The 12656-nt window shown below is 38.0% G+C and overlaps 1 protein-coding gene across 1 annotated transcript; it reads right to left on the bottom strand.

The window, feature by feature from the left end:
• Nucleotides 1-784: 784 nt before the first annotated feature.
• On the bottom strand, nucleotides 785-11170 carry LOC122071963 (DEAD-box ATP-dependent RNA helicase 51-like). Its single transcript, XM_042636458.1, has 12 exons — nucleotides 10619-11170; nucleotides 9593-9778; nucleotides 8456-8641; nucleotides 3998-4081; nucleotides 2568-2609; nucleotides 2414-2485; nucleotides 2031-2330; nucleotides 1877-1915; nucleotides 1664-1768; nucleotides 1487-1555; nucleotides 1276-1401; nucleotides 785-1186 (listed from the first exon to the last, which is right to left on the bottom strand). Exons 1-12 carry the CDS (start codon nucleotides 11024-11026, stop codon nucleotides 1007-1009), a joined length of 1797 nt encoding a protein of 598 aa, XP_042492392.1. The 5' UTR covers nucleotides 11027-11170; the 3' UTR covers nucleotides 785-1006.
• Between the last annotated feature and the right edge of the window lie 1486 nt (nucleotides 11171-12656).

Below are 12656 nucleotides of genomic sequence, written 5' to 3'. Positions count from 1 at the left end.
CATTATTAACACGGTAAATAGAAGGAATTAAAAAAGTTTGTAAGAGAGGGAACCCACGTATCATCACAATAGAGATGGTCAAACCATCACACCTTCCAGACTAACTTTTTAAGCAAAGAAATAACCTGAGACGGACCATCCCAAAATAAGAAACCTTTTCTGTTAGGGTTTTCTTTCTCGTCACTATGCCTAGTGAAACATAATGCTTCATTATCTATCATATGGCAATACATAGGTTAGACAAGCATCTCATTGGTACAACTTTGTATTTTATATTATCTCCATTTGATGATATTTGATAATTATACTAAAACTTTGAATCAAAATTTCAGCAACTTCCCTTGCTTAATTTGAACTAATATTTGACCATTGAAATGTATGTGGGATCCTTGATCATGGACTAATCCAAGTAGTACAAAGTGACCAATAGTATAGCATTAATACTTCACTAGGAATCGCCTAAAGGGATCCTTTATTAATAATTAAAAAGGAAGGAATTAGGATAATACCTACCTTAAAAACTTTTGGCCATAATAGGTCCTTTCACCTGTCATTCCCATTTCACCTACACCATTCACAATTGAAATTTTCATTTCACACTTTCCTAATGTGGCCTTGTTAGGCAACTACCAACATAACAGGCATCTTCCCTCTCCCTCCTCTCTTGTTATGTAGCCCCTCCGTGATGTAATGTAATGTAGGACCAGTTTACAGATAAACCTCCTCACTTCCCCCCTCCTCCCCTCCCCCTCCAAAAGGAAAAAAAAAATATGGCCTAGGGATATTAAACTTAAGGGAATATGTATTGCAACATGAATAACTTTACTTTTGTGTTCCATCAAAAAATAAAAATATAAAATTTTACTTTGTGGCAAAAGAACAAACTGCTGCAAATTTAATGTTACAACATAAACCCAAAATTGGAGGCAACACTTCAGAAGTGAAACCCATAGTAAGAAAGAACCTTGACCCAGGATAGGCATACACTTCTATAAATCCTATCTTGCTAATATCTGACAAACTGCCGTTTATCATCTCCCGCTTTCCTTCCATAAGGATTGTTTTCATTGAACCCATTCCGGGTGCCTTCAACTTTACGAATCTTCTTCCTGAACTTGGATGCGCTGCTGTCAATATTCAGGTTAACCTTTGGAGGGCAGGAAAAGCCGAATGATGTAGCAACTGCCTGTACAGCAAAATCCAAAAGAAAAATCGCTTCAGTATCACTAAGCAACAAACATACAGAACATTGTTGATCAATAGCAAGTTTGCCACCTGAAGGTCGAGCCGATGAACATTGAATATGTCCTTCAGAGAATGTGAATTGTAGGCTAATATATAAGATCTATATGCATCTTTGGCTGATTTGTTCAAATAGTAGTTTTCAGCCACCAGTTTTTCCTGCATCAGATCCAACAGTTCCTCAAGTCCCTTGCAGTTAAATTCATCAAGACCAAGCTTAACAATTACAAAGGATAAAGATTACCAGCTGAGACTGCACATTCTTCAGCTTCTTTTCATCAAACTCATATTCTTTAACGGGCACTTTAGCAGCCTGCCAGTAAACAGAGGGAATTCATGTATAGTTCAAACTTTATCATCCAAACTTCTTCCCTAAGCAAGAAACCAGGAGGGAAGCAATCTTATTAACAAAAAATTGGACCTTTAGATAGCGAAGAAATTGCAACTCTTCCGGAATTAGGAAAAGTAGTGCATGACCCCTTCCGCCTTCTCCACGTGCTGTTCGACCCACACGATGAATATACTCCTATAGTAACCAATAAATAAAACATTACCAAAACAGTTAAAAAAGAGGGCCAGATAAAAAAGGATCCGAAATGCGTTTTGCATTTAAGTAGTCAGCAAAAGTAGGCACCTTGGGATCATCAGGAGGATCATACTGCACGATCCAGTCCTAGGAGTAGGAAAAGGGAAATAATAGAAAAGACAATTAAAGTGAGCAGTATTCACACCATTAGAATGAAAGCTATCTCAAACAATCATATACAAGGCAGAGCAAAGAAATATACCACTGCAGGAATATCAAGCCCACGAGCAGCAACATCGGTACATAAAAGGATGCCTTTTTCTGCCTTGCAGAACTCAAAAAATGTGGATGTCCGCTTTTTCTGTTTCTGCTTTCCATGAATATCATGGCAATCTACCTGAATGTATCTGAGAAGATCTGCATGATATTTAACTGAGTTACAGGAAGAAAAGAAAACCATCACTTTCTTTGATAGATTCCTCTTCAAAAAGGAGTATAGAAGAATGAATCTCTTGGCACTGGGCATTATACAATAGCCTTGCTGCAGCCCTTCATTGGTGACCTACAATGCCATGCATCTTATCAGCTTCTTCCCACAGGAAGGACAAAAAAACATTCACATTATTCTGCCACTTATCTATTTACCTTTTTCCTCCCATCATCCACACCAATATACACTGGGGTAGATTGAAATGACAACCGTGCAAGATCTTCAACCTGCACCATGTATTTTTCTTCTTATAGTCCACCATGACAGGCAGAAATGACTAGTCTAAGATTTTGAAAGAGAATCGCTTACCTTTTTAGTCTGGGTGGCAGAGAAAAGAGCTGTTTGCCTCTCCTGGTACAATAGAAATCAATATGATCAGCACAAAGCTCAACAAGTTATCAACAACTCCATGTCATGGCACCCAGAAAAAGAGTCCAATCAGTAGAAAAGTAGTTAAAGCAGAACATATATCCCAAATAAGCTGTGGGAACATAACTACAAATATCTAAAACATGAGAAATAATTAAGGCACTAGGTTGCCTGTTCAGTTACACCAGTGAACCAGACCAGTTAAATCTTTGAAACTGACAATCGAATATGCCACAAAAACATTGAAATGGTTTCAACATTTAGAACAGAAAGAATATGCGGTAGCATAGATGAGAGGAAGAACCACCCAGTTCACATCAACAAACAGAAAGTTGAATAGAAATTTCATTTAACTAATAGCAAGCTACACTGCATGCAAATGGCAGCAACTCCAATGGAAGTCTGAAGACTTGGCCAAGTCCAGAGCCCGTGTTTCTGCTTCATCATTTCAGAAACTTGAGTCAGCTAGGCTTGGACTGAAGCAAATGGCAGCCTGACTCTGCTTGTCTATTGCTCATTTAATAGACACAGTCATTGCTTATACTAAAAATTTTCTTAAGGTACTTAATATAAAAAGATCGATGTTAGCAATTTTAGAAACAGAAGGATAAGGATCTGGTTCTCGATTGTGTAATTTAAAATCTGCCAGACATTCACATAACCCGTCTCTTTCAGAAAAGAATGCAAGCCAAAAATTATACAGTTCCACTCGTACAGATGGGAAAGGCACATCTAGCACCACCCATGTTCACCACATTGCATATAATGTGGGTGAACCCAGCCCATTTGATGGGAAGAGGGCACCATGTATCAGCCACATGCCAAACCTGGGCCTAATTCAATTGTATAGCCCAGCATGTACTGTGAAATTTCTCTAGTATTTTCAATCGTCCAAAACCAATAAAAGGATGGTATCTTTAACCATTTTTTATGCAATTGACTTTGACATCTGTCTGTTTGTGTTTGGACTCAAACTAGGAACCTGAGCAGGGGAGCGTGAGGCCTATCAAAAACTGATCTTTCGACCCCTCCTGACCTGCCATGTACCATATCATGCTGCAATATTGAGATGCAGTGCGGTCTTGACAGATACACACCTGGTCCTGCTGGTCCCACCCCCACCTCCACCCCCAATAAAAAATTTAAAAAAAACAACAAAAAATAACTGGCTTGACCAATTCCTACCCCCATCAATTCCAATTGGCATCATCTATCCCTGTCTGAATGAATTAATAAAAGGTGGAACAGTGGTATCAATATTTCCCCCTTAACATTGACTTAATAAAAGGTGGCACAGTTGTATTAATAGTTTCCCCTTAACGTTGCCTAATTCAACTTTTTGAAATAATAACGAGCAACTGGGTATTTACCTTTGGCAGAATCTTTATTATTTTCTTCATTTCCTCCTCAAAGTTTGCTTCCAGTAGTCGGTCAGCTTCATCAATCATAAGGCACTGCAAACAAATCAAAGAACCTAAGAAAATACTGCATGTATGATAAGATATTTAGTAAAGTTTTACCATATTTAAAACTAAATATAAAGACTTAACCTGAATACAATACAAAAGATTCAAAATTCACAGATTACAGCTTATTTGTCCATCTTTTCACTGGTCAAAGTTAATAAAACAGGATGACTTGTAAAGATATATGGAACACAGCCACATGTAGCTCTATAACTGACAATATAAGAAAATGAACCCCACTGAGAAATAAAATTGATTATCCAAATTAGTGCCAATTATGTATTATGTCCTCGTAAAGTTAACCCCTAAAGAGTTTCCACAAGTCCCTGGGATTTTGCACTTTGAAGGCCTGGCACAGTTCCTGTTCTTTGAGAGAGTAATAATTCATGGATGAAAATACAAGGAGAGAATAAGGGGTCAACTTCCTTTATCAAACATATTAACTGAAATATGTACGGTGGAGATCAACTACACAACATTAAGGATACCTCTGACAGATGAACTAAGAAGTAATACTTTAGTAAAACATTGAGGTGGAGGTGGGTTTTTTGCATTAATGAGCATAAGCAAGGCCCTCCTAGGGAATAGCTAAAAAGATCTGGAGGCATAAGAAGCCAAATATATGCAGTAACTGTCATTAATAATTACCCATTAGGTCTTTAATTGGGCAATTTTATGGTTGCAATGAACTTCTTTAAAGGAATTGCCTGTTTAAAGTGGTGAAGAGAATATTCAGCTTCACATTGGCACTTGTTTGGTGATGACACTCAGGTCAGTCAGGTAGGACTATTTAGGTATGCAAGAAAGGCAGAACAAGATTCAGGTGGCCAATCCCAAGCAGTTTGGATCATTTTTTTTTTTCAATTTTTTTTCCGAATTTTCAAACATTAAGGGTGATGGTTTGAAAAATTAGGTAGAGAGAGCAAGTTCTGAGATATCCCACAATTTTACAAAAATTAAAAAATTTTCGCTCCTCATTTGACAGAAGGGAAGGGGAAGTGGCCCAATTTCCACTGTTACAAGCCTAGTATTATAAGCAATTCATAAGCCAGCTTTCCTAGAACCCAAATTTGGGGGTACGCCAAACTTTCTTCTATTCCCAAATTTAATTTTAAGCCACATGGAGTTTTCCAAATGAGGGCATGATGATTTCACAGCTGAAAATAGGAGGAGAACATCCTGAAAACAAGGTTGGCCATATTGTTTGACTTGGACCACCGACCACCAAAGTTGAAAAGTACCAAATTCAAGTAAAAACCCTATCCATCCAATGGCACAGATTGTTTATATCAGCACTTCACGTGGTCCAGAACCAGGCATCCTGACCCAGGAATAATACAACGCTGACTGCACTACATTTTCCCCTTCATCTAATTGCAATACTGTCAAAATATTTGGAGAACTTTTCGTTGATTAAGCCAAACATTCTGCCAGACAAAACCAACAACATATTCTTTTTTTTTTTTTTTTTTGGTACTATCTGTTTCATTATTCTAGGTAATATGCATTCTATTATCAACCCTTGCAAATAACAATTTAAATTTTATTTAAATCCAAAAAATATAAAAATATAAAAAATTGCATTAATATACACATGACAAAAAACAACACATGCGATGGGTAAACTGTTTTATGCTTATACCATCACATAATTCTCTTTACCAAAATTTATATTAAAAACCCGTACAAACTAGTATATCATTTTATCAATTAATAACAGATCAATTATGCATAAAACAAACGACAAAAGTAGTCAGACAGACCATTTGTTTATTTCAGCAGTCAGTTTCAAAATTACATAACGAGTTTATTAACTCTAAGCAGTTGATTTGTAAAACTAGAACATCATTTTAAGAGAAAAATAAGCATCATAAGTAAAACCATTTCGATTACAAGTAAATAATATTTGGATTAGGTAATGGATACATAGATGGACAACCACATATAAATATATAGAGAGAGGATATGTCTTCAATAATGGTGTCAACACAATGTGCAGTGGTTGGTTCAGACACCATATGAAACTCCAAGTTTATAGGACAAATAAATTTAGCCACTGTTTACACAAAGGAGAAGATCCTTGATTGCCCAAATGTAGGTTGACAAAAATTCCAGCACATATCACAGCCTTCCAGTCTCCTGCTTTTCCACCTTACAGGTTTGATCCAGAGGCAGGATGAAAATAAAAGGCTTTCACCAACCTTTTAGCTTTGATTCCCCACCAAAAGGCTGTGGGCAATCCTGCTGGCACTCACCTTGATGCACTGGTTTTCTCAGGCTCATATTTTGTGAACCTCACAATAAACAGAAATAGTTCTCCCTTTCACGCTCCCTCAAGGAGGGCCATAAGCACAGCTCCTCTTCCTGAAGAATCGAGCTGAATGTCTCCTCAACAAGATTCTTAACAAGCACATTTCAAAAGTTATTGATGCAGTATTGAAGGCCTACTCAAGTAGGAGGAACGCTACTTAAGCACAAGATTTGAGGCTAATTGAGTCCAATGATTCCCTTATGAGTTTCTGTTTTATTTCTTTGTTTTAATCTTGTTTTCGTTCAGCTGGCGGAACCAATGGTTCAGTTTATGTTGTGGTCAAGTTGTTTGGGTCAATTTAAGTTGTTAGTTGCTTAGTTTTATTTCGTTGGACAAGTAATTCTGTCTTGTAATCAAGCCACTACCGATTGGAACTTTCCTAACTTGTGGTTAGCTCTCTTTCTAACTTTTATCTATAAAAGCAACTCATGGGTAAGCCTTATAGCCCATTTTGATAATTAACTGCTGCTATTACTGCACTTCTTCTTCCATGAAGAATCTAGTGTTCGATCAAGAGAAGAGGCTGGCGACTGATCCAATCAACACCTTGCAGTGAGAAGCCCGGGTGGATTGTCTATTGCTCATGTTCTTATAACACTACTGCTCTACAGTTCCTGGAGATCTTATATTGTCAATCCATACACTGTTAGGTAAATTTAATCTCATAAGTTTACTGTTCTTGGATGGGTTTTCCTGAGAATCTACCCATCAGAATTCAGTCAATTCTGATTGAAGCTCCTACCTGTCTTGAATACAACCCTATCCAAATCTCAGGTCAAACTAACCTGTGTAGCAGGAAATCTCCTATATCTTGTCTAATTTGGAGTTTTACTCAGTTTCAGGCCTTCTTTTGAAATCAGCAGAGGGGTTCTGTGTTGCTGCCTTTTCGTCTTGTGCTACTGATTTATAACTTGTTTCAGACCTATTTCCAATATATATTCAGTTTCTAAGTTCTGTTAACCTAGTATGCTATTCTGTCCTATTGTTAGTCATATGCCTCAGTTACATATTCCTTTAAGTCCCTGTTTTGGTCTCAGTCCTATTTCCCTTGAGTCTAGATCAGTCCCTGATATAACATCTTGTATTTTGAGAGTCTCTGTTTGAGTATTGTTTGAGTATTTCAATTAAGTTCTACATTATTAATACAATCACTTTATGGAATTTGTAGAGGGGCACACTTCCAGGAATGTGTCCTTTTGCCTTTTTTCTTTTCCTTCATTCATCCTCACTCCCTTAATTATTAAAAAAAATATAAATCGCCAAATAGGAATTCCTCAGAATTGGCAGACTAGAAGAACATCAAGATTTAACCCTTAGGGGACTCAACTAGGGGACTCAACGCAGAAAAGGCATCATTCTATAGATTAAGTGAAAAATAGCCTGCATCAGACCATCTAACATTGAGGCATTTATGTAGGCAAGGGGCTCCCCAGGTCAAGCACCAGATGAAGAATCAATAAGTGATCACCCCGTCTGATACCATAAATATCATCCTTGTAAAAATGACATCTTAGATATCCATAAAATCCATCAGAGCCTTCAGCTTCAGTCTTTGCAAAAAAATGGATCATAGAAAGAATATTTTTCTTTTTTCATAAGTAATTAATTATCAATCTCTACAAGACTTTAGGCTAAAAATCATAGTATTTAAGACAAGCATCACTATATAATGTAAAATTTCTAATGCAGTAATGCATTATTATGTTTTTGTTTCTGGTATTTGTAATTAGAATCGATTAGGAAATAAGCAAAGGCTAAAAATTATCAACTGCATCCACATCCATTGAATAATCATTGAATCCACTCGTTTCAAACAAGACAAACAATTTCACACTGACACTGAATTCCATCCCACTTTACCTCCACACCCACCCCATAAACAAGGAATAAATACATAATTAGCCACAAAAAGAAAGGAGAATCAGCATGGTCACATGGTCAGCTAAACTGAAGGTAGGAAAAGTAGTAAGTAGACATATAAACAGTGATTCATATAGTAAAACAAAAGAGTTCCACATGCATTGATGGTGGGATTAGAGAGTTTTATTTACCTTCAAATTTTTATATATGAATCCCTTGGTAAATTGAAGGTGATCTAGAAGTCTACCAGGAGTTGCTACTAACAGATTTACTCCTTTCACAAGACGTTCTGCTTCTCCCCTTCGAGCTGCACCACCAATAATCAGCCCTAGAGTTTGTGAATGATACTTGAGAAGGTCCTTTGCCACAGCATGAGTCTGATCATACGTGTTTTTTTTTTTGGGGGGGGAGGGGGGGTGGGTGGGGGGGAAGAGCATTAGTGTGTGTGGAACTCCATCTATCCAGAATGCACATGATGCTACTCCACTTACTCAAGTGCCACCAAAAAGTTGGCAGCAAGAGAATATTGGAAATTTAGATGAAAAATAATAGAAACTAGAAAAGAATTGCATTAATTATGAGAGACATTCTTGACACTGCTTTTTTCCAAAATTAACAGCAAAAGATGGTACCAAATTGATGGTGATGGTTAATACCAGCGTAGTAAAAATACCAGATAAACAATGCCCAGGTAACTGCTTTGCTTGACCCCCGCCACCCACATAAATGCCTAAGCAGGCAGCGGCTAGGAGCCCACCGCCCCGGTGCTCTTATTAGCATGGTTCCCAAAAATAAGATAAAATATTATTCACTATGGTAATTTTCATTACAATATTATGTAAAATGGACGTATAGAAGGTAAAGTTGTGAAGGTTGGAGAAGAGCCAATAAGCCATTTCAAGACACACAGACAAAGACAAAGATGAAGTAGAAGATGAAAAGGAGATGAATCAAGAAGGTACGTCTGTATCTCCTACGTTTTTACTAGAAAACATTTTGAGAAGGTACGTCTGTATCTCCTACGTTTTAACTAGAAAACATTTTGAGAAATATATCAGACAGATAGGCGCTACAATGATCAAGACATATCACATAAAATCTACAATTGTACTTGGAAGAAGATCATACTCTGGAAAATATTTCCATGAAATTTTGCATCAAATTAAGCAACTTGGACCTCAAGTTGCAAATTGAAAGCCCATCTTATTATTTAAAAATACGTAGCAGCAGAAGCTTGAATATTTCCAGTAGCCGAGTATGTGAAAACAAGTTCTTTTAAGATAATTCTACTTTCTGATTTAAAGTAAGAAAGAAATCGAATATCTAACCTGTATCGCAAGCTCCCTTGTTGGGCAAATAACAACAACTCCAGTACCATTACGAGGAGTAAAACGAATATGATACAACAATTCAATGGCTGGTACTAGGAAAGCAAGGGTTTTTCCAGAGCCTGTTCTCGCTGCTCCAAGAACATCCTTCCCTTCTAAAAGTGGTGGAATTGCTCTAGCTTGAATCTGTATTTTCAAATGAGAAATGAAAAAGTGAGAGGCAGCTACAATATGGGGGGAAATGGGAAAGGCAAAGGACAATGTCAAACTAAGAATTTTGCAGCAAATTTCGTGATTAAGTGCTACAAGGTCGCAAAAATGTGTAAACAGATTTGCCAAATCTTTTTTCCAGCCAACAAGTCGCTTATTCTATTAATGCGGCATCCAGTAATTATTCGTAGAAAACATCCCTCAAGCAGGGAGGGATTGTCAACTATGAATTACTTTAAGCAAACCAAAAAACAAGACCACTTTTTGAAATAAAGCAAAACATAATTCAATGGGCAAAAAAGTTATCTAGCTTCCCTGATGGAAGCTGGAATAACCAGCTCGTTGCCCATTGAATCCCTTTGAGAGATGAAGGATAAAATTCAAAGAAATTGAAACATTACAAACAAAAGATCAAGAAAAAAAAAAAAAAAATGTAGCAGTAAAAAGGCAAACCACCAATCAAACAGATTACTTTTTGGAACTCTTCAGTGAATCAGAGGCTCAGTAACTGATCGTAGGACCAATACTAGATACGAAATAGAGAGCCATACTAAAGCAAAATGTGGGTGCACTGTGAAAATAACCAGTTTTACGAATGGAGATGGCCAGTTCATCCACCTCCTACCACACTTATTCGTTCTGTACTTCTGTTTCACTAAAATCTCGAATACACAATATTCCAGTTTATCATATTTCGTCGCCAGTTCAGTACTCTCCAGCCCCCATAACCTAACTGAAATGTTGAAGATTGATTATTGCTACGCAACTTAATGTGCGAACTACTTGGGCACCAATATGCAGAGGCAAGGAGGTTACCTCGGTCATGTTCTCGAAGCCCATATCTTTAATGGCTTTCATAGTAGGTTCTGAGATGCTCAATTGAGTAAAACACTGACTGCTCATGATTCCTGATCCGCTCTGCACTTTCTTCTTCTGTGTCACAACCGCCGTATCGGTAGCTTCCTCCTCGTCTCCCTCGCTCTCGCCCTCAACGTCTTCTCCATCCCCAGGCATGTTTTGATTCCTCTCCTCTGCAACCTCTTCATCTGCCGCTGGTTTTGGGTCTTCTTCTTCTTCTTCCACGTTGTCTTCGTATTCAGCTTCTTCATTACTCTTCTCCACATCTGAATCCGCGAGTGTCTTCTTATTAGCTCTCTTTCTCTTTCTCTTCTTCTTCTTTTCCTCTTCGTTCTTACTGTGTAGCCTTTCGTCTTTTGCAGCCATGGCGCCAATTATCTGTTGGATAAGCTTTAGTTGAATAGGGTAGAGTGGCTGGTTCTCTGCTTGGAGTGAAGAAGAAAAGCTTCAACTTGCCGAAAGAGACAACTTGCCGAAAGAGAAAAGACAGAGACCGGCTCCTTGGTTTCTAGGGTTTCTTTCCCGCGTTTCTACTTCACTTATAGATCCACCTCACGGTCTACTAACTTCTATCGGTGTAATGTAGTCCACGTGTAACGTCTAGATCATAATGAGTTAAAAAACGAACGGTGATTGAGTATCTAAGTACCTATAACTCTCCATGAAGCATCTAGTTTAAAATCATCTATTTTTGCTTTTATTCAATTAGGTGTAGCACTGTTTGGCTTAGGGGTGTCAACCGGTCGGGCTGGTCCGGTTTCGATCGGGCTTAATCGGGCTTGAAGACTTTCAAAGGCTACACCGTGTCCGCCTATTTAACTAAGCGGGCTTAGTTATTGAGGGCATGGTACACTTTATATTCGGTCGATTGGTCTCGGGCTATAATCGGGCTTTAGTCGAGCCTTAACCGAGTTACGGACATGTTTAATGTTAAACGGGCTTTAACCGGTTTTTAAACAGGCCCTCTTTAAAATGTGCTCTTATATTCCAGCCCACTCATGCAAGCCCAAAAAAATGTCAATAAATCAATAAATGATACCAAATATAACCATTATTTAAAATGTGAACATGTCTTTTACTTTTTAGTTTTTATTCTTTAATTTGGGGGGTAAAATAGGTATTCTACAATCATTAAAGGGTCGGGCCAAGTCGGTGCACAATAGGTCGGTCTCGGTCAAGAGTTATTCAGTCGGTCTCGGTCGAGCGCCCGACAATCCAAGTAGCAAAACCGAGACCGACCATTTATAAACGGGCTGGGCTCAAGCCCGACACGTTTAATAAATGGTCCGAGCCGGGCCGGTCTATGAACGGTCGGTCCCGGTCGGTATAGTCGGGTCGGGCCACGAATTGACACCCCTAGTTTGGCTGACTCCTACTAATTCCTTTTCTTGTAGGTCGCCTAATAATTTGTAAATTCAATTATATTTATTCCATTATCTTTCTGACAGAACCCAGCCAATGTCAATTGAGTTACTTCAGTGAAAGAGAGAATAAATAGAGTTTCATGTACAAATAAAATCCCAAAGAATAAAGAAATTAAGTTAAAATATGACTACAATGAAAAATAAATAAGAAGTTTTTTTTTTCTTTTTATTATTCAAAGCAAAATAGTTAACTAGATAATATAATAATGGGCAATTTACTGCACCAGCCCCTAGAGAATGCCACTATTAGAGTCACCCCCTGTATAATACCAAATTATACTCAGACCCCCTGTCGTCAGTCATTGTTAAATGAGGAGTTAAAATGATTGGTGTACCCTATTGACTGAGATTTAGGTGTTACACCCATACCCTGACCCGGTTTAATTTGAACTGTTGTGATAGGTCACGAACTGGAGGTCGGAAGTACAGTAGGGTTTTGGCTCGCAGCCGCCCATTATCGAAAGGGAAGAGATGACCCCACGTGTTCATGCATTGCGTGCCAGTCCAACTGGTGGGAATTTATACATTCTGATCCCAGACGGTAAGTGACCCGATTCCCCACACATGAATCC

The sequence above is a fragment of the Macadamia integrifolia genome, chromosome 2 (genome assembly GCF_013358625.1).
Source record: "Macadamia integrifolia cultivar HAES 741 chromosome 2, SCU_Mint_v3, whole genome shotgun sequence".
In the NCBI taxonomy this organism is placed as follows: Eukaryota; Viridiplantae; Streptophyta; class Magnoliopsida; order Proteales; family Proteaceae; genus Macadamia; species Macadamia integrifolia.
This window is presented reverse-complemented; position numbering and strand designations above follow the sequence as displayed.